General features: G+C 38.7%; 1 protein-coding gene across 1 annotated transcript in view; it reads left to right on the plus strand.

Annotated features, from left to right (window-relative positions):
- Positions 1–2,750: 2,750 nt before the first annotated feature.
- DGKK (diacylglycerol kinase kappa) overlaps positions 2,751–23,070 on the plus strand; it is a 104,039-nt gene continuing 83,719 nt past the window's right edge. Inside the window, exons 1-4 of the mRNA XM_072817824.1 lie at positions 2,751–2,762; positions 4,113–4,248; positions 4,720–4,826; positions 5,141–5,266. Coding sequence (XP_072673925.1) covers positions 2,751–2,762; positions 4,113–4,248; positions 4,720–4,826; positions 5,141–5,266 — 381 coding nt within the window. The remainder of the gene's footprint in view (positions 2,763–4,112; positions 4,249–4,719; positions 4,827–5,140; positions 5,267–23,070) is intronic.

Raw genomic sequence — 23,070 nt, forward strand, 5'->3', positions numbered from 1 at the left:
CTTTCACTACCCCTTGTTTGTTTCCCAGAGTTAGGAGTCTCTCATGTTTTGTCATGATTTTTCCCACTCATCTTCTCTCTTTTTCCCTATCATCTCTTTCACTATTTTTTTTATATTCCCCATATGAGTAACCATATACTGTTTATCCCTCTCTGGTTGACTTACTTCACTCAGCATAATACCCTCCAGTTCTATCCACATTGAAGCAAATGTTGGGTATTCGTCATTTCTAAAGGCTGAGTAATATTCCATTGTATATATAGACCACAGCTTCTTTATCCATTCATATTTTGATGGACACTGGGACTCCTTATACAGTTTGGCTATTGTGGATTTTACTGCTATAAACACTGAGGTGCAGGTGTTTTTCACTACATCTGTATCTTTGGGGTAAATCCCCAGTAGTGCAATTGCTGAGCCATAAGGTAGCTCTACTTTTAACTCTTTGAGGAACCTCCACACAGTTTTCCAGAGTGTCTTACCACTTCACATTCCCACCATCAGTGCAAGAAGGTTCTGCTTTCTCCACATCCACTCCAACATTTGTTGTTTTCCATTTTGTTAATTTTCGCCATTCTCACTGGTGTGAGGTGGGATCTCATAGTAGATTTGATTTGTATTTCCCTGATGGCAAGTGGTGCAGAGCATTTTCTCATGGGCTTGTTAGCCATGTGCATGTCTTCTTTGGTGAAATTTCTGTTCATATCTTTTGCCCAATTCATGATTTTAAAATGGGCAAGGGATCTATATAGACATTTTTCCAAAGACATAAAAATGGTTAACAAGTACATGAAAAGGTGTTCAACATCACTAATCATCACTAATGCAAATCAAAACCACAAAGATATTTTATCTATTTTACCCATCCCCATGATGGGTATTGAAGATTGCACTTTAATTGCACTTTTTTTTAGTCATGATGAGCACTCGATGATGTATAGAATTGTTGAATCACTATATTATATACCTGAAACTAATATAACACTGTATATCAACTACACTGGAATTTTTAGAAAAGCACAGATTATATATCATCTCAACTCAGAGTTGCTATTATCAAAAAGACAAGATAACAAATGTGGGTGAAGTTAGGGAGGAAAGGAAACCCTTATGTACTGTTAGTGAGAATGTAAGTTGATGCAGTCACTATGGAAAACAGATATTCCTCAAAAAATTTTAAATAGAACTCTCCTGTGTTCCAGCATTCCCACTACTGGATATATAGCCAAAGGAAATGAAATTGAGATCTCAAAGAGATATCAGTATTCCCATATTTATTTCAGCATTATATACAATAGCCAAAATATGGAAACAACCTAAATGTCCCTCAAAAGATGAATGGATAAAGAATGCACACACACACACACACACACACACACACACAATGGAATATTATTCAGCCTTTTAAAAAGGAGGAAATTCAGGGCACCTGTGGTGCAGTCAGTTAAGCATTGGACTCTTGGTTTCAGCTCAGGTTATGATCTCAGAGTCGTGAGATCTTAATACTTAAGAGATCTTAAGACTCTCTCTTCTTCTCCCTCTGCCCCTCCCCCTCTCCTTTGCTCACTTTCTTTCTAAAATAAATAAATCTTTAAAAAAATAAAGAGAGGAAATTCTGCCAGTTGCAACAACATGGATGAACCTGGAGTACATTATTTTAAATTAAATAAGCCAAACACAGGCAAATACTGCATGATCTCACTTATATGTGCAATCTAAAATAGTCAAACTTTGGGCACCTGGGTGTCTCAGTAGGTGAAGTATCTGCCTTTGACTCAGGTCATGATCCTGGGGTCCTGATATTGAGCCCCTGCTCCCTGACCAGCACTGTCTGGATCTGTGGTGGCAGGGTAGCACCTCTGGCCTCTGAGCCACCCTCAGCATCTCTGCTGACCTCTGAGCCCCCTTGGAGTCATTTTTCCATTTTGTTGAAGAATACACATGTTCACAGCCCAGTAACTCTATCAACCTGTTTTCTGCCTATAGAATCTCCAAAGTCTGAGAGTCTTTCTTCATTTGGTCCTATGTCTGACCCTTCAGTACAAGCTAGCAATGTTTCTGCTGAGATATTTATTGGATCCATGTGTCACACATCTAATCCCTCCAGCAAACTGAGTGCCACACTCTGTCCAGCCACACTCTGAGTGCTCTCTCCAGATCACATTTTCTCATGTTTTGCAATATATGTAGACTAATAATTTCCCAGATCTTCAAATTCTGGTGACTTTTTGCTAATAGTTCTGGAATGGACTGAACCTTACACATTGTAGGAGAGCTCACTTGTGATTCTGTAATGAAATGATATGTTTTGGAAGTTGTCTCCTCCACTAGACTATGAACTCCCTGGAGGCAAGAAATTTGGATCATTTATCTGTATGGCTCCAGTGCCTTGTATCATAGATAAGCCAAACACAGGCAAATACTGCATGATCTCACTTATATGTGCAATCTAAAATAGTCAAACTTTGGGCACCTGGGTGTCTCAGTAGGTGAAGTATCTGCCTTTGACTCAGGTCATAAGACACAAAGTTGTCTTAGTAACTACTGGAGGAGGAAAGGAGTTTGGAAGGAAGGTAGGAACATACTTGTAGAGTTATAATTTAGTGGCTTGAGAAGTAGAAAGGTGTTGGGAGCTCAGACTGCCAAAGCCAAGACTTTGTCACTTCCTCGGGACTCTTCACCATCTACTCTGATTTTCTTTTTGCTTTGTCAGGGTCTAAGCATGCAAGAAATATTGCAGTCACAAAGTGATGTCAAATCAGGTGAGCTTTTAGCTCATCAAAGTAGCTTTTCCTCTGGAAGCTTCCTAGTCAATCCAACAGCAGCACATGATCAGCATGACAGAAGGGGGAAGGAGGGATCAGAGTGCCATGTATAGGCTATGGTTTAAATGGCTAATTCCTCTAAATTAATCAAGGCTGAATACTTAACGTGCTAGAATCCTCAATAGCTCTCTGTATATATAATGGACCACTGTCAGCTGGCATCAGGGAGAATATATTGTTCTTTTTAAAGCATTGTTAGACCTTTACAAACCCTACCTATTATAAATATAATCCATTATTTATTGTCAAGAACAAAAAGCTAAATGTGTACACCTATGTCTACACTTGAGAGGAAGGCATAGAGGGGAAAAAATCAAACATTCATAGGAATTAGAGAAAAGGTAGAAGAGTCCCACAGAATGCACACCCAGAACAAACTTGGCAGTTTTTGATGCCCACCCTTTCCTTTCTCCTTTCAACCCCCAAACTAGTTGCTGATATACCCTCTGCCTTCCCCACAATCATGAACAGTCAGGCTGTGATAAACAAATGCAGCATTTACAGGCAGGTTAACAGTAAATGTCAAATTCAATACCATGAAATAGGACACCAAATAGAATATCATTTCATGAGGGCAGGGACTTTGTCTTATTCATATAGCTCCAATGCCTTAAAAGGTGCTAAACACATAGTAGTTACTCAGTAAACATTTCTTTAACGAACTTTGAATGAATTAAATTGATTAGCCAGGAAACTCCTACAGGTAATCAGAATGTAGCATTCAGGGGAAAAATGCTGGGGCCAAGAAGCCCCTGAGATGAAACTGTTGTCCAAGCAATGTACTACTCTGCTTACCTGCCAGCAGTAAGGCCAGGAAGGGGAATGTATATCTCCAAGAGATACTTAAAGCATTTCTTTAACCATCCTTAGCCCAAAGTCAGAGATCCCTGCCTCCTCCCTTTCTTGCCTGGCCAAATGACTTGGATTATCATGGTATTTCCAATTAACCACCTCCTTTAGCTGTCTACTCAAAGAGAACCAAAGCCAACACTGACAGAACTAACTTTGCTTAGACTAAACCAATACAGTGGTTTGGCCAAGCAGTATAGAGATCATTGCTCCTGTCTCCAGCTCCAATTGCAGGATCTACATCCCTATTCTTTTTCCCTTTCCAAAACCACTGAGAGAAAAATTGGAGGTGAGAGATTTGTTAGGTATTGGCTCCAATATTCAGCCTTCTTCTTCACACCTCTGACATCTAACAGGCAATTTCAGACTTAGTAGCAGATTTTCTAATATGTCTCTGTGATTAACTCTCTATTCTCGCTTCTCTTTGACTTATTTTAGATACCTGCAGCAGAAAACAACCCTTTCCTTGTTGGAATGCACTATTGGTACTCCAGTCACAGCCCCAGGACCCAGCACTGCAACGTCTGTCGGGAGAGCATTCCTGCCTTATCTACAAATGTCATCATCTGTGAAGGTACCTTTCTGATTACTTTAGGAAATGGATCCCAGTGGATGGAGATAGGGGTGAAGGAGCTCATGTGGCTTTAGCGTCATTGACTCATACTAGGTCATCGACTCTACTGTAAGGTTAATTCTGACACTTAACAGACTGAAGTAAAGAGATGGGAGGAAGCTGGCATGAGGGAAAATTCTCATGATTTAAATGGAGGGTTGGGTCTGAGAGGGTTGGACAACATGATCACAAGAGTTGGAGTAACAGAAATCACCTCATTTTTGCCATCAGTTTCCATTCAAGTCAGATAGCATAAAATTTAGTCAGTAAAAATAAAAAGGAACTAGATAATATAAGAAATAGGCTTTTGGAGATGGGTCAGAACTATTTAGATGCATCTAAATTCTAACTTTCAGAGAAGCTTAGGGAAGGGCCTTAGAATCTTCACTGTCACCAGATTCACATCCATCTTTTTTCTTCCTTTTTTCATAGTGTGCAAAGTGAAATCTCACAAACTATGTGCTTTGAGAGCAAGTAAAGATTGCAAATGGAATACTTTGTCTATTACTGATGACCTCCTCATGCCTGCAGATGAAGTAGTAAGTACCAGCCATCTTCTCTTAAAGCCACTCTTTCCAATCTCTTTTTTAGCCAGGATACTCAGGGGAAGAAGCACTTCTTCCTGTCTCCATACAACCCAAGTAGACTTCCTCACTAGGCCTACAATCCAACCAATCTAGAAGAATGAAAGCCCCCCAATTCCAGCTATCATCACTTGCTAGCATTGGAGTGGGGAAGGCAGGACCACGAAGAACCTAAATGTCCTCCATGGGGTAGTATAGTTACTCCAGCTGGCCCTTTCTCTCCTTATATCTCTAACTTCTACATCTTATCTTTTTTTTTTGCCCTTCAGAAAACTATGCCTCATCAATGGGTAGAAGGAAACATATCTGTCAGTTCTCAGTGTGCAGTATGTCATGAAAACTGTGGCAGTTACCAAAGACTTCAAGACTTCCGATGTCTCTGGTGTAATTCTACGGTAAGACTCTTCTCATCTCTTTGATACTTAGAGAACTTAACTTCTAGAGAAGGGGTGGAGTTAAACTATGTGCCTACACATAAATAGAAATCTCAGAGATCCTTGCCCCAAAATAGATTATGCAGATTACATAGTATAGAGCTCAGTATCTTACCTTTCCAGATATGGCTATGGAGTCTTAGAGAAAAAGACTTGACTCTCATCTTTAATGGTTCTTAATTGGTGAAGTCTACTAGCAAATGGGAAAAGCTGAATTCTGTTATAACAGTATAGGCAATTAAAAAATTAAATTCTGAGTCTACCCTAAGAAAACTTCTCCCTTTCTCATTCACTATTTCCTGGGAACTTGTAATCTTTGTTAATTAATAATGGTTAATAATATTAACACCATTACTATTGCCACAATGTACAAAGTGTTTTGTATACGTGGTCTCATTTAATCCTTACAACAAACTAGGCCTCATTGTCCCCATTTACAGATGAAAAAAGTAAGATGATTTGCTCAAGGTCATGCAGCCAGTAAGTAGAAAGAGTCTTGATTCATACATAATTCTGCAAAAGCTGTATTTTTAACTACAATACTACCATGCTTCTAAACCATAGTTCTTAACTGGGGGTGATTTTTGCCCAACCCATAGGAAACATTTAACAATATCTGGAGACATTTTTTATTGTTACAACTTGGGGAGAGAGGGTGTGCTATGGGATTATAGTAAGTAGAGGCCTGAGATTCTGCTAAACCTCCTATAATGCATAAGACAGCGCCAAATAACTATCTGGACCAAATTATCAATAGTGCCAAGGTTGAGAAACTCTGATTTAGACCTTAACTTTTATTTTTTTCCAAAGATTTTATTCATGTATTTGAGACCGAGGGAGAGTAAGAGGTAGGGGCAGAAAGAGAGGGAGAAGCAGAATCCCTGCCAAGCAGGAACCCCCGACATGGGGCTTGCTCCCAGAACCCTGGGATCATGACCTGAGCTGAAGGCAGATGCTTACCCGACTGAACCATTCAGGTGCTCCTAGACTTTAACTTTTATATGCTCCTGTCAAACTGATTATTCTAGACAAGAAGAAACTGAAGTATGAGCTTCCTTTTAGAAGACTTTGGGTCCTTCTACTTTGCTCATCAGTTTCTCCTGGAAAGGAGCTTGGACCCTCATCAGGCACCCCAATTTTTGCAGCTGTCCCCAGGGGATATCTCTAGATCATACAGATCTGGTGGCCAGTGAGTGTAGGTCCCAAGAACTGTAACCAATGGAGAGAGAGTTCTTACGTAGCTACCACACCCAGGATACAGCAAGAGGCAACAGTATGAGGAATCCAGTGTTACTGTAAAGAGGACTCTTAGCATGTCTTCAAAATTATGGCCTTAAGGGCAGGCTTCTAATTAAACACATATCTAAGGGCCCACTGTAGTACTTTTTTGGAGACCTATGAGGATAGGCACCAACTTGGCGCTATCTTTCTGCAGCATTCCAGAGTGCCAGTATCTCCCAGAGAGGAACTTTTATATGCATCTGGTATGCCAGTTTTTTGCAACTGCTGCCCAGGTGATGCCCCTTTATTACCTGGATCTACTGGCAAGGAGGGCTTGCATTCCTGGGTCCTATGGGACTGTAACAAGTGGAGAGAGGGTTCCTGGACAAATACCATAAGCAGTGCACAGCACAGACAGCAGACTGAAAAGAGGCCTATTTGTTTGTCCTGGAGTTTCAGACTGAAGGGCAAGCTTCTGGCTTGGCATACATCTAGGACCCTACTATGATGCTCTCTGAGGATGAAAGCCCGTGGATGCCATTTGCACTCTCCTTCTGACTTGCTCTAGGTTACCAGTGCCACCCAAAAAGGAGCTTGCACACTTGTCTAGCACACCAATATTTGCAACTGCCATACAGGGAGCACTTCTAGGTCTCCCAGCTCTGGTGGCCAGTGGGACATATGCCTGCAGTCCCACAGAGCTACATATTTGCATACTTTAAAAGCTGATGTTTAAGGGTCTGGCTTCTAATCACCTGAACTAGATGCTGATTGAAATCCTCCCCTTTGGGACCCTGAAATGTCTTGGCACACCCTCAATTACTGGCAGCCACTGGAAATAAAATAGGCTATTTAGACAATCACAAAAATTTGAGAGACAACCAAAAACTAGGGCAGGGTTCAATAAGGTCCATCCCCTACACAAGGCCACACCCTTGACTGAGAGTAGTGGTTATTTAATTGATAGAAATCAATGCAGAGAGTGAAGGAAAATGAAGAAACAAAAGAATATATTCTAAATAAAAGAACAAGATAATACATCAGAAAAAAGCCCTTAATGAAATGTCTTATCTGGTAGAGTTCAAAATAGGGGCACCTGGATGGTTCAATCAGTTAAGCATCTGCGTTCAGCTCAGGTCTTGATCCTCAGGGTCCTGGGATTGAGGCCCACATCAAGCTCCCTATTCAGTGGGGACTCTGCTTCTTCCTCTGCCCCTCCCCCGCTTGTGCACTCTCACTCTCTCTCAAATAAAGAAATAAAATCCGTAGAAAAAAAGAGTTCAAAACAATGACCATAAAGATGCTCATCAAGCTCAGGAGAATGAACACAATGAGAACTTCAACAAAAAAAACATATAAAAATGAAGAAGAAACAAATAAATGGAAAAATAGTCTGTGCTAATGGACTGGAAAAATTAATATTGTTAAGGTGTCCATACTACCCAGTGTAATCTATAGATTTAATGCAATCTCCATCAAAATTCCAATGGCATTTTTCACAGAACTAGAACAAGTAGGCCCAAAATTTGTATGGAATAAAAAAATCTTGCCATATGCAAAAACATGGATGGACCTTGAGGACATTTTGCTAAGTAAAATAAGTCAGAGAAAAACAACTGCCATATGATCTCACTTATATGTGAAATCTTAAAAAAAGAAAAAACCAAGCTCATAGATACAGAGAATAGATTGGTAGTTGCCAACGTGAGGATAGTGTGAAGTGGGTAATGGGAAGTTTATACTAAACTTCCAGCTCTGAAATAATTTATGGGATGTAATGTACAATATGATAACTATAGTTAATCATACTACATTACATATTGGAAAGTTGCTAAGAGAGTAGATCTTAAAAGTTCTCATCACAAGAAAAAGATTCTGTAACTATGTATGGTGACAGAAGTTAACTAGACTTATTGTGATGATTATATCACCATGTGTTTAAATATCAAATTATTATGCTGTACACCTAAAACTAATATAAGGTTGTATGTTGATTATACCTAATAATAAAAGAAGGAAAATATAAGAAAATAGCAAATAGAAGTCACAGAACTGAAGAATACAATAACTGAACTGAAAAATACACTAGAGGGATTCAACATAGACTAGATGAAGCAGAAGAAAAGATCAGTGGATTCAAAGACAGGGTAGTGTAACTCACTCAGAGCAGCAAAAGAAAAGAATGAACAAACATGAAGATAGCTAAAGAAACTATAAGACAACATCAAGTGAACCAACATTCTCATTATATAGTTCTCATTATAGAAGGAGAAGATAGAGAAGAGGCAGAAAACTTATTTGAAGAAATAATGGCTGAAAACTTTCCTAACCTGGGAAAGGAAACAGACATCAGATACAGGAAATCCAGAGAGTTGCACATAAAATGAACCTAAGAGGCCCACATAAAGACACATTATAATTAAAATATCAAATGTTAAAGACAAGAAACAAATGTTAAAAGCAAGAAGAGAAAAATAACTTGTCATGATAATGGAACCCCCATAAACTATAGCAGATTTTTTCAGCAAAATTTGCAGGCCAGAAGTGAGTGGAACAATATATTCAAAATGCTGAGAGAAAAAAAATCTTCCAGGGGTGCCTGGGTTTCTTAGTCTGTTAAGCGTCTGCCTTCAGCTAAGATCATGATCCTGGAGTCCTGGGATTAAGCCCGACATCAGGCTCGTTGCTCAGCAGGGAACCTGCTTCTCCCTCTGCCTCTTCCTTCTGCTCGTGCTCTCTCTTTCTCTCTCTAATAAATAAATAAAATATTTTTTAAAAAGACTTCCAAATAATACTCTACACAGCACTGTCAATCAGAATGGGAGGAGAGATAGAGTTTTTCAAATAAAAGCTAAACAAGTACATGACCACTCTACTGGCCTTATAAGAAATGTTAAAGGGGTGACATCTGGGTGGCTCAGTTAGTTAAGAGACCAACGCCTTTTTTATTATTAGTTTCAGAGGTGGAATTTAGTCATTCATCAGCTGCATATAATAGCCAGTGCCCATTACATCAAGTGCCCTCCTTAACTCCCATCACCCAATTACCTCTTCTCTCCATTCACCTCCCCTCCAGCAATGCTGTTTGTTTCCTAGATTTAAGAGCCTCTTATGGTTTGCCTCCCTCTCTATTTTCATCTTATTTTATTTTTCCTTCCCTTCCCCTATGTCCATCTGTTTTGTTTCTTAAATTCCACATATGAGTGAAATCATATGGTATTATTTCTTTCTCTGACTGACTTATTTTGCTTAGCATAATACCCTCTAGTTCTATCCACGTTCATGCAGATGGCAAGATTTCATTCTTTTTGATAGCTGAGTAATATTTCATAGTGTATATATCTTTTATCTTTTTTTCCCATTCATCTGTCGATGGACATTTGGCTCTTTCCATATTTTGGTTATTGTGAAACATCCAACTGTTGTTTTCAGCTTAGGTCATGATCTCAGGGTTGTGAGATTAAACCCCACATCCAGCTCTGTGCTGGGTATGGAGCTTGCTTGAGGTTTTCTCTCTCCCTCTGCCCCTTCTCACCTCTAAAAAAAGAAATGTTAAAGAGACGTCTTTAAACTGAAATTAAAGGACACTAATTAGTAAGAGGAAAACAAATGAAAAATATAAATCTCACAGGAAATGGTAAATATATTGTAAAATTCAGAATAATCTAACTGTAAAGTTGGTAAATTACTTATAAAGCTAGTATGAAGGTTAAAAGACAAAAGTATTAAAAGAAACTATAGGGATGCCTGGGTAACTCAGTGTTTGAGCATCTGCCTTTGGCTCAGAGCATGATCCCAGAGTCCTGAAATCAAGTTCCACTTTGCCTCCCTGCAGGGATCCTGCTTCTCCTCCCTGTAACTATATCTCTGCCTCTGTGTGTGTGTGTGTACCTTTTGAATAAATACATAAAATATTTTTTAAAATAGACATTTTTATAATGTCTAAACATATAAAAATAGTTTTTTTAAAATAAAAGCAATTATAACTATAATTTGATAGGTGATACATGACATAAAAAGATGTAAATTATGATATCAAAAACATAAAACATGGGGAGAGTAAAATATAGAGATTTATAATGCAAACTTAATTATTATCAACTTAAAACAGACTGCTACAAAAGTTGTTATATGTAAGCCTCATGGTAACCACAAAGCAATAACCTTAGTAGATACACAAAAGATAAAGAGAAAGGAATATAAGTATACCACTACAGTAAATCTTCAAAGCATAAAGGAAGAGAGCAAGAGAAGAAAGGAACAGGAGAACTACAAAACAGTCAAAAAACAATGAACAAAATAGGAATTACATACCTATCAATAATTACCTTAAATATAAATGAATTAAATTCTCAAATCAAAACACATAGAGTGACTGGATGGATATTAAAAAAAAAAGACCCAGTTATATCTTACCTATAAGAGACTCACTTCAGATATAATGATACACATAGACTGAAAGTGAAGGGATGGAAAAAGATATTCCATGCAAATTGAAACCAAAAAGAGGAGGGGTAGTTATATTAGACAAAATAGACTTTAAAACAAAAACTCTAATAAGAGACAACAAGGTCATTATGTGATGATAAAGGAGACAATCCAACAAGAGAATATAACATTTGTAAATATTTATGCATCAGCATGGGAATACCTAAGGGCAAAATGCACAGCAACACAATATTAGGGAATTTAAATACTCCACTGTCATCAATAGATAGATTATCCAGACAGAAGATTAATACAGAAACATTGGCATTAAATGACACATTACACTAGATGGATTTAATAGATATATACAGGACATTTCATCCAAAAGCAACAGAATATTCTCAAATATACATAGACCATTCTCCAGGATAGATCATATATTAGACAACAAAACTAGTCTTAATAAATTTTAAAAGATTGACATCATATAAAGCATCTTTTATGACCACAATGGTATGAAATTAGTAATCACTTACAGGGAGAAAACTGGAAAAACCAAATATGTGGATATTAAACAACATACTACTGAACAACCAATTGGTCAAAGAAGAAATTAAAAAAATAAATTATTGGGACTTGATCAAGATAAAAAGCTTCTGCACAACAAAAGAAACAGCCAACAAAACTAAAAGACAACCTACAGAATGGGAGAAGATATTTGCAAATGACCTGTCAGATAAAGGGCTAGTATCCAAGATCTATAAAGAACTTAGTAAACTCAACAGCAAAGAAACAAACAATCCAATCATGAAATGGGCAAAAGACATGAACAGAAATTTCACCAGAGAAGACATACACATGGCCAACAAGCACATGAGAAATGTTCCACATCCCTTGCCATCAGGGAAATACAAATCAAAACCACAATGAGATACCACCTCACGCCAGTGAGAATGGTGGAAATTAACAAGACAGTAAACAACAAATGTTGGAGAGGATGTGGAGAAAGGGGAACCCACTGTTGGTGGGAATGTGAAGTGGTACAGCCACTCTGGAAAACTGTGTGGAGGTTCCTCAAAGAGTTAAAAATAGAGCTACCCTACGACCCAGCAATTGCCCTGCTGGGGATTTGCCCCAAAGATACAGATGCAGTGAAATGGCAGGACACCTGAACCCCAGTGTTTATAGCAGCAATGTTCACAATAGCCAAACTGTGGAAGAAGCCTCGGTGTCCATAGAAAGAGGAATGGATAAAGAAGATGTGGTCTATATATACAATGGAATATTACTCAGCCGTTAGAAACAACAAATACCCATCATTTCCTTCAATGTGGATAGAACTGGAGGGTATTATGCTTAGTGAAGTATGTCAATTAGAGAAGGACAAACATTATATGGTCTCATTCATTTGGGGAATATAAAAAATAGTGAAATGGAATAAAGGGGAAAAGAGAGAAAATGAGTTGGAAATATCATGAGAGTGACAGAACATGAGAGACACCTAACTCTGGGAAACGAACAAGGGGTGATGGAAAGGACGGTGGGTGGGGGGTTGGGGTGACTGGGTGATGGGCACTGAGTGGGGCACTTGATGGGATAAGCACTGGGTATTATACTATATGTTGGCAAGTCCAACTCCAATAAAAAAATAAAAAATAAAGGAAATAAAAAATACCTTGAGACACATGAAAATGGAAATACTGTGTACCAAAACTTATAGCTTGCATAATTCTGAGAAAATGGTGCTGTAGGAGGATCCTGAGATCACCTCATCCACAGACACACTACGTTAAAGCCATATCAGTGCAACTAATTTAGAAAATGACAGAAATACTGACAGAAGAGACCTTCCACAGTTAATTGTAGAGAGGAGGCCACAATGAAAAGGGTAAGAGGGGCAGAGACACTTGGGAACCAAACCCTTGTTGAGATTAACTACACATGAAAAAGACACCTAAAGTACAGAGAAGTGAGAGGATTGGACCCTACCACCAGGTACCCCAGGCACAGGGGACCTGAAACTGGGAAGACAAGTTCCCATAACATTTAGCTTTGAAAAACGGGGGGGGGGGGATTATCTTCATGAGTTTTTACAATCAGCAGGGCTTATTTATGAGTACTTTAAAAATCAGCGGGTTTAGCTCCAGGAGAATCAGAGGGTGATAGGAAACTAGGTCTCTACTGTTAAAGGGACAGCATAACAAATAACCCAGCCAAGATACAGCATAGAAGCAACAGTTTGAGAAGCACCTGGGTTATAAGTGAATATTTATTTACTAATCCCAGAAAATGTGCTGGAAAAGCAAGAATCTTTAGGAGACTTCTCTAACAACAGAAGAGCCGTCAGCTGCCACTTCTCTCCCACCCTCCCCAGCCTAGATAGTTGGAAACTTGCAGGAACCAGCAAGAACAATCTTCAGCTAGCTTATTTACACTGTGCACTCTACCCCCATTCTCCTGTGGATATGCCCCCTTTCAACTCACCAATAGTTCCTACAAAGCAGCTCCTGCTAAATCTCATCTTGCAAGCAGCTCTAGCAGGGAAAAGCACTACTCCAAAGTGACTCCTACCTCGGAGAGAGTAAAAGATAACCACACACACCAGAACACCCACAGTTCCAGCAGTCAAACCTTATACTTGGCAGTGCAGAGAGAGTATCTTGTTGATATGTGTAACTGCAATCCTGGCAGATGGACTAGGAGCAGTCATCTGGCCTGGCTGCAGATCTTGCCCAACAATAAAAGCTTCTCAGGAGACAATGCAGGGAGAGTGTCCTGCAGGGCAGTGTGACTACTGCTCTGGTAGATGAGCTGAGGGCAGGCATCTAATCTGATTGCTAACACTGGCTTCTTAATAGCACAGGACCAAAACCAACACCCTGCCTAGTATGCCCACAACAGGCAAAGTGGGCCATTGCAGCCAATTGAACTAAAGGCAGACAGAGCTCAGCCACAAAAAAGAGCAAACACAACCCACATAGGAGGCACCACCAAAGTGGCTGGTTCTTATGAACAGGAGACATTGTGCTGCAGGGCACCATAAGATCCCTTCTTCAGGGGATCCCAGGGTGGCTCAGCAGTTTGGCTCCTGCGTTTGGCCCAGGGTGTGATCCTGGAGACCTGGGATCAAGTCCCACATCAGGCTCCCGGCATGGAGCCTGCTTCTCCCTCTGCCTGTGTCTCTGCCTCTGTGTGCGTGTATGTGTGTCTTTCATGAATAAATAAATTTTAAAAATCTTTAAAAAAAATCTCTTCTTCATAGGGCCATTACTTTTTAAGATCAGGAGATGTAACTGACTTAAATACACAGAAACAAAGAGTTAAACAAAATGAGGAGACAGAGGAATATGTCTCAAATAAAAAGAACAGAAAAAAACCACAGCAAAGGAGTTAAATGAAACAAAGATAAGCAATATATCTGATAACGAATACAAAGTAATGGTCATAAAGATACTTACTGGACTTGAGAAATGAGTGGAGGATCTCAATGAGATCTTCAGCAAAGAGAAAATATAAAAAAGAACCAGTCACAGATGAAGACCTCAATAATTGAAATTAAAAATAAACTAGAGGGAATTGGTAATAGATTAGAGGAGACAGAGGAACAGATCAGCGACCTGGAAAACAGGGTAATTGAAAGCAACCAACCAAGATAGCAAAAACAAAAAATAGTGAAAAATTAGAATAGGTTAAGGGAACTCAGTGACATCATCAAACATAATAACATTCACATTATAAGGGTCCCAGAAGGAAAAGAGAGAAAGGGTGAAGAAAATGTATTTGAAGAAATAATAGCTGAAAACTTCCCTAATCTGGGAAGGAAACAAAGATCCATATCTAGGCAGCACAGACATCCCACACCAAAATCAGTCCAAGGAGGTCCACACAGAGACACATAATAATTAAAATGGCAAAAACTAGTGATAAAGAAAGAATTTTAAAAGAAAAAGAGAAAACAGTTACATACAAGGAAAACCCCATAAGGCTATTAGCTGACTTTTCAGAAGAAACTTTGCAGGCCAGAAAATACTGGCATGATATATTCAAACTGAAAGGGGAAAACCTGCAAACAAGAATATTCTACCCAGTAGGGCTGTCATTCAGAACAGAAGGAGAGAATCTCCCAGACAAAAAAAAGCTGAGTTCATCACCATTTAGCTAGCCTTACAAGAAATGTTAAACAAAAGTCCATAATCATGAGTAAGAAAATTATGAAAAGAAGAAATTTCACATGTAACTGCAAGCATATAATAAAAGTAGTAGAGTAATCACATAGAGAACCATTATGGAGGTTAAAGCATAAAAACAGTGGGATGCCTGGGTGGTTCAGCAGGTGAGCATCTGCCTTTGGCTCAGGGTGGGATCCTGGAGTCTGGGATCAAGTCCCACATCAGGCTCCCTGCATGGAGCCTACTTCTCCCTCTGCCTACATCTCTGCCTCTCTCTCTCTCTCTGTCTCTCATGAATAAATCAATAAAATTTTTTAATACTATAAAAAATTTAGAAGCACAAAAGGAATAAAGTCAATTATATCTATAAAAATCAGTCAAAAGATTCACAAAATAAGATGTAAAGTGAAGAGTAAAAACTTAGTGCTTTTAATGAGTTCAAACTTTTTAAAAGATAGATTTATTTATTTATTTATTTATTTATTTATTTATTTATTTATGAGAGAAAGCATGAGGAGAGGAAGGGGCAGTGGGTGAGAGAGAAGTAGACTCCCTATGGAGCGGCGAGCCTGACGTGGAGCTCAATCCCAAGACCCCAGGATCATGACCCGAGCTAGAACAGATGCTTAACCAACTGAGCCACCCAGGCGCCCCATAATGAAGTCAAGCTTAAGTGACCATCAACCTGATATAGACAACTATGTGCAAAAGTGTTATATACAAACCTAATGGTAGCCACAAATCAATAACCTATAATAGATACACAAGAAATAAAGACAAAGAATCCAAGCATATCACTAAACAAAGCCATCAAAACACAAGGCACAAGAGCAAGAAAAGAAAGGAACAGAGAATTACAAAAACCACCATAAAATAAGTGACAACTGGCAATAAGTGCATACCTATCAATAATTACTTTCAATGTAAATGAACCAAATGCTTTATTTAAAAGACATAGAGGGGCTGAATGGGTAAGAAAGTAGGACCATTTTAGTGAAAAGGATTATAGGGGAAAGGAGAGAAAATGAGTGGGAAAAATCAGAGAGGGCAACAAAACATGAGAGACTCCTAACTCTAGGAAATGAACAAGGGGTAGTGGAAGGGGAGGTGGGTGAGTGAGGTGATGGGGTGACTGGGTGATGGGCATTGAGGGGGCACTTGACAGGATGAGCACTGGGTGTTATACTATATGTTGCCAAATCGAACTCCAATAAAAAAAAATTACATTTTTTAAAAAAGAAAAAAAGAAAGAAAGCAAGACCAATCTGTATGTTGCCTACAAGAAATTCACTTCAGACCTAATGACACATTCAAGCTGAAAGTGAAGAGATGGGAAAACATTTATCATGTAAATGAAAGCAAAAAGAAAGCTGGGTAGCAATACATATGGCAGACAAAGTAGACATTAAAACAAAGACTGTAACAAGAGACAAAGAAGGACACTACATACTGAGAAAAGAAAAAACCTAGAGGAGAATATAAAAATTATAAATATTTATGCACCCAACATGGAAACACCTAAATATATAGTGTCACCACTAACAGACATAAAGGAAGAAATTGACAGAGATAAAAATAAAATAATAGAGGACTTTTACACCCCCACTTATATCAATGGATACATCATCCAGACAGAAAATAAACAAAGAAATAGTGGCATTGAATGACACATTGTACTAGATGGATCTAATAGATATATTTAGAACATTCCATTCAAAAACAGCAGAACATACATTCTTTTCAAGTGCACATGGAACATTCTCCAGAATAGATCACGTTAGGCCACAAGTCTCAATAAACTCAAAATGATTGAAACCATATTATGTTTGCCTTCCAACTATAGTAGTATGAAATTAGAATGAATCTGAGAGAGAGACAAACCATAAGAGACTCTTAATCATAGGAAACAAACTAAGGGGTGCTGGATGGAGGTGGGGTAGGGGAATGGGGTAACTGGGTGATGAACATTAAGGAAAGCACATGATGCAATGAGCACAGGGTATTATATAAGATTGATGAATCGTTGACCTCTACCTCTGAAACCAATAATACATAACATGTTAATTTAATTTAAATATTTTTATTTTTTTGTATTTTTATTGGGGTTCGATTTACCAACATATAGTATAACACCCAGTGCTCATCCCATCAAGCGCCCCATGAGTGCCCATCACCCAGTCACCCCAACCCCCCACCCACCTCCCCTTCCACCACCCCTTGTTCGTTTCCCAGAGTTAGGTGTCTCTCATGTTCTGTCACCATCACTGATATTTCCCACTCATTTTCTCTCCTTTCCCCTTTATTCCCTTTCACTATTTTTTATATTCCCTGTATGAGTGAAACCATTAAATAAATAAATAAATAAATAAATAAATAAATAAATAAATATTTTAGTTTTTATTTAATTTTTATTTTTTGTATATTTTTATTGAAGTTCAAATTGTCAACATATAGTATAACACCTAGTGCTCATCCCATCAAGTGCCCCCCTCAGTGCCCATCACCCAGTCATCCCAACCCCCCACCCACCTCCCCTTCCACCACCCCTTGTTCGTTTCCCAGAGTTAGGTGTCTCTCATGTTCTGTCACCATCACTGATATTTCCCACTCATTTTCTCTCCTTTCCCCTTTATTCCCTTTCACTATTTTTTATATTCCCCAAATGAATGAGACCATATAATGTTTGTCCTTCTCCAATTGACATACTTCACGAAGCATAATACCCTCCAGTTCTATCCACATTAAAGCAAATGATGGGTATTTGTTGTTTCTAATGGCTGAGTAATATTCCATTGTATATATAGACCACATCTTCTTTATCCATTCCTCTTTCGACGGACACCGAGGCTTCTTCCACAGTTTGGCTATTGTGGACATTGCTGCTATAAACATTGGGGTGCAGGTGTCCTGCCATTTCACTGCACCTGTATCCACCAACAGTGCAAGAGGGTTCCCTTTCTTCACATCCTCTCCAACATTTGTGGTTTCCTGTCTTGTTAACATTCTCACTGGTATGAGGTGATACCTCATTTTGGTTTTGATTTGTATTTCCCTGATGGCAAGTGATGCAGAGTATTTTTCTCATGTGCTTCTTGGCCATGTGTATGTTTTCTTTGGTGAAATTTCTATTCATGTCTTTTGCCCATTTCATGATTGGATTGTTGTTTCTTTGGTGTTGAGTTTAATAAGTTCTTTATAGATCTTGGATACTAGCCCTTGATCTAATAGGTCATTTGCAAATATATTCTCCCATTCTTTAGGTTGTCTTTTAGTTTTGTTGACTGTTTCTTTTGCCGTGCAGAAGCTTTTAATTTTGATTAAGTCACAGTAGTTCATTTTTGCTTTTGTTTCCCTTGCCTTCATAGATGTATCTTGCAAGAAGTTCTTATGGCCAGGTTCAAAAAGGGTGTTGCCTGTGTTCTCCTCTAGGATTTTGATGGAATCTTGTCTCACATTTAGATCTTTCATCCATTTTGAGTTTATCTTTGTGTATGGTGCAAGAGAATGGTCTAGTTTCATTCTTTTGCATGTGACTGTCCAATTTTCCCAGCACCATTTATTGAAGAGACTGTCCTTTTTACAGTGGATAGTCTTTCCTGCTTTGTCAAATATTAGTTGACCATAGAGTTGAGGGCCCATTTCTGGGTTCTCTATTCTGTTCCATTGATGTATGTGTCTGTTTTTGTGCCAGTACCACACTGTCTTGATGATCACAGCTTTGTAGTACAACTTGAAATCTGGCATTGTGATGCCCCTGGCTCTGGTTTTCTTTTTCAATATTCCCCTGGCTATTCAGGGTCTTTTCTGATTCCACACAAATATTAAGATTATTTGTTCCAAATCACTGAAGAAAGTCCATGGTGTTTTGATAGAGTTTGCACTGAAATTAATCACAAGAAAAATGTGAAAAGAACACAAATACATGAGGTTAAATAACTTGCTACTAAATAATGAAGGGTCGATGAAGAATCAAAGAAGAAATCACAAAACACATGGAGGCAAATAAAAATGAAAGCAAAATGACCCAAAATCTTTGGGATGCAGCAAAAGCTGTTCCAAGAGGGAAGATTATAATAATATAGGCTTTCCTAAAAAATAAAAAACCCTTAAATAAACAATGTAACTTTACATCTAAAGGATCTAGAAAAGGAACAACCAAATCTGTGATCCACTAGAAGGAAGGAAATAATAAAGATTATAGCAGAAATGAATGAAATAGAGACTATAAAGCAATGGAAGACATCAATGAAACCAGGAGCTGTTTTTTTTTAAGAACAAAAATGATAACTCTTTAGCCATAGTCATGAAGAAAAAGAGAGAACTTAAATAAATAAAATCAGAGTTGAAGGAGGAGATAAACAACACCATAGAAATACAAAGGATAATAAGAGAATATTATAAGGAATTACATGCCAAAAAAATTGGACAACCTAGAAGAAATGGATACATTCCTAGAAACATATAATCTTTCAAAACTGAATCAGAAAGAAAATTTGGAGAGACTGATTACTAGCAATGAAACTGAATCAGTAATCAAAAGTTCCCAACAAACAAAAGTTTGGCTTCACCGATGAATTCTACCAAATATTTACAGAAGAGTTAAAACCTATTCTTCTCAAACTTCCAAAAAGCAGAAGAGGATGTAAAACTTCCAAATTCATTCTATGATGCCAGCATTATCCTGATACCAAAACTAGATAAAGACACACACACACAAAAATTATAGGCCAATATCCCTGATGAACAGATACAAAAATCCCCCACAAAATATTATCAAACTGAATCTAAGAATACTACAAAAAAATCATTTGCCATAATCAAGTGTCATTTATTCAAGGGATGCAAATATAGATAGATGATAGCTAGCTAGCTAGCTAGCTAGCTAGATAGATAGATATTATAGAAAATAAAGAAATCTTGCCATTTGCAATAACATGGATGGATCTAGAGGGAATAATGCTAACTAAACAAAATAGATCAGTCAAGGGTGACTGGCTCAGTCAGTTAGGTGTCCAATTCTTGATTTCAGCTCAGGCCTTGATCTCAGAGTTGGGAGTTCAAGCCCCGTATTGGGCTCCATGCTGGGTGTGGAGCCTACTTTATTTTTTTTTAATTTTTACTTATGATAGTCACACACACAGAGAGAGAGAAAGAGAGAGAGAGGCAGAGACACAGGCAGAGGGAGAAGCAGGCTCCATGCACTGGGAGCCCGATGTGGGATTCGATCCCGCGTCTCCAGGATCGCGCCCTGGGCCAAAGGCAGGCGCTAAACTGCTGCGCCACCCAGGGATCCCTGGAGCCTACTTTAAAAAAAAAAAGTCACACAGAGAAAGACAAATACCATGTGATTTCCAATATGTGGAATTTTTAAAACAAAGCAAATGAACAAACAAATAAAATGACAAACAGTCTCTTAAATACAGAGAGCAAACGAGTGGTTGCCAGAGCAGAGGTGGGTGGGGGTATGGGTGAAATACGTGAAGGGGATTAAGAGTATACTTTTCTTAATGAGCTCTGAATAATGTATAAAATTGTTGAATCATTATATTGTACACCTGAAACTAATATAACATTGTATGTTAAGTATGCTTTAATTTTAAAAAATCCTATGGGATCTGTAAAAGCAGTTCTAGGAGGGAGACTGATAGTGATAAAAACCAGAAAAAATAAGAAAAATCTCAAATGAACAACCTAACTTTACACTTCAAAGAAGTAAAGAACAGTGAAGCCCAAGCTTAGTAAAAGTAAGGAAATAGCTAAGATCAGAACAGCAATAAATGAAATTGATAATAAAAAGACAGTAGATCATTGAAGCTGGGGTGATTCTTTTAAAAGGTAAAGAAAAAAAAATAAAAGGTAAAGAAAACTGACAAGCCTTTAGCTATACTCACCCTGAAAACAAAGAAAGATCTCAAATAAATAAAAACAGAAATTAATGAGGTGTTGCAACTGATATCACAGAAATAAAAAGGATCAATTATACACCAACAAATTGGAAACCTAGAAGAAATGGATAAATTACTAGAAACATAAAACCACAAGGACTGAATCATAAAGAAATAGAAAATATGAACAGACAGATTACTGTTCATTTTCCACAGTAGTACATTTTCTAGATACGTCTTGTAGACCTCAAAAAAAAAAAAAGTACTGGAAAGGAAGCTCCCATTCAAAGGCAATTTATCTTAAGATGCTGTAAACGATACTAATGTTTTGTCCATTTGAAATATGTAAGTTGTGCTATAACAAATCATCCTGTCAATTGTAACCGCTGTCCACATAGTTGAACTTCTGGGATCAAGAAAGTATATTTAACAATTTAAATGGGAATCAATTTCCCATCATAACCGGTGGGGCACATCTAACTCAACTGTGAAAAGACACATCACACAATCACCTTGCTGCTGATATCATGGCCTGGGTTCTCTGCCTTCTCCCCTTCTCCTCCTGCTGGCTCCCTCCCTCCCTCCACCCACCCCTCTGTCCCGGCAACAGCCCTCCAGCTTGGGGTGGTTTGCTAGAATACATGTGAAGGTTTCAGGTCGCAGCCTGTTGGACTACTGCTGGGTGTGGAAGGGTGCTCCAGCTGCACCCCTGGTTTCTTTTTTAAAGTCTTAAATTGTGCCCTCCCCCCTCCAAGCTATCATCCTTTCTCCACTTCCCATGACCACCCTCCGGTGAAACATGGATTGTAACCCCCCCCCGCCCCCCCGCTCCCCTCTGAAATTAGCCTTTGGTGAGGAATTCAGGGCTTTCCCCATATCTTCTCCCCCACCTTAATCAAGGGTGCTGCTTTTTCCTTCCTCCTCAAGTCCCTTTTTGCACCATCACCACCCAATACCTCCTTGCTTTGGCCAGAAGCCATCAGGTAAGGTTGGAAAGAGTCTCTGACTTTCCTCATTTAGTTTGGAACCACATTTACTCACTCTCCACCAGCCTGGGAATGAATATTGGGTCCTCAGCCCTGCCACCCTCTGCTCTCATCATCAGCTGATGCCGTTTTTTATCTCAGGTTTTGATAAAGTGAAAGGAACAGTCACCGGGGTACTCAGACCTGCCAGTTCTCAAAGTGCTTGGTGGTAAAACTTGGAGAAAGGCCACAGAAGACACTTGTAAGCACACATGATCCCTCTGAATGATTGTTTTATTTTCCTGTAATTGCTTTTGCTTTTAACAATTGAAGTTTTATTTTTTTAATTTTTTTTAATTTTTATTTATTTATGATAGTCACACAGAGAGAGCGAGAGAGGCAGAGACACAGGCAGAGGGAGAAGCAGGCTCCATGCACCGGGAGCCCGATGTGGGATTCGATCCCGGGTCTCCAGGATCGCGCCCTGGGCCAAAGGCAGGCGCTAAACCACTGCGCCACCCAGGGATCCCAACAATTGAAGTTTTAAACAGGGTTCTCATGTGGTCATCTTACAATCCATTTGGGTCTAGTTTGGAATCTGACAACCAGAACAAAAAGAACCTTGGATTTGGTGCATTCTTTGGTTTTGGTGCTGCTGCATCTCGTGGTCCTCAGCAGGGATAGAGAAAGAACTCAGTGTGCACAGCAGATCCCCAAAATTGGTGGGCTTGACTTCCTGGCAAATTGCTGCGTTTTTCCATTTTTCTGTTCAGCGCCACTAAATGCTGAGATGTGGATACAAACCGAAATAAAAGTGATTCATTATGTTCTAAAAAAAAAAAAAGAATCACAATAGACCCTGAATACTCAACACAATCTTGAGAAAGAGGAAGAAAGCAGGAGGCATCACACTCCACAACTTAAAACTATATTACAAAGTCATAGTAATCAAAACAGTATAGTATTGGTATAAAGACAGGCAAATTGATCAATGGAACAAAAGAAAGAGCACAGAAATAAACCCATAAATATCTGGTTAATTGATGTATGGCAGAGGAGCCATGAATATACAATGGTGAAAGGAATCTCTTCAATAA

Source organism: Canis lupus, chromosome X (genome assembly GCF_048164855.1).
Source record: "Canis lupus baileyi chromosome X, mCanLup2.hap1, whole genome shotgun sequence".
Taxonomy (NCBI): Eukaryota; Metazoa; Chordata; class Mammalia; order Carnivora; family Canidae; genus Canis; species Canis lupus.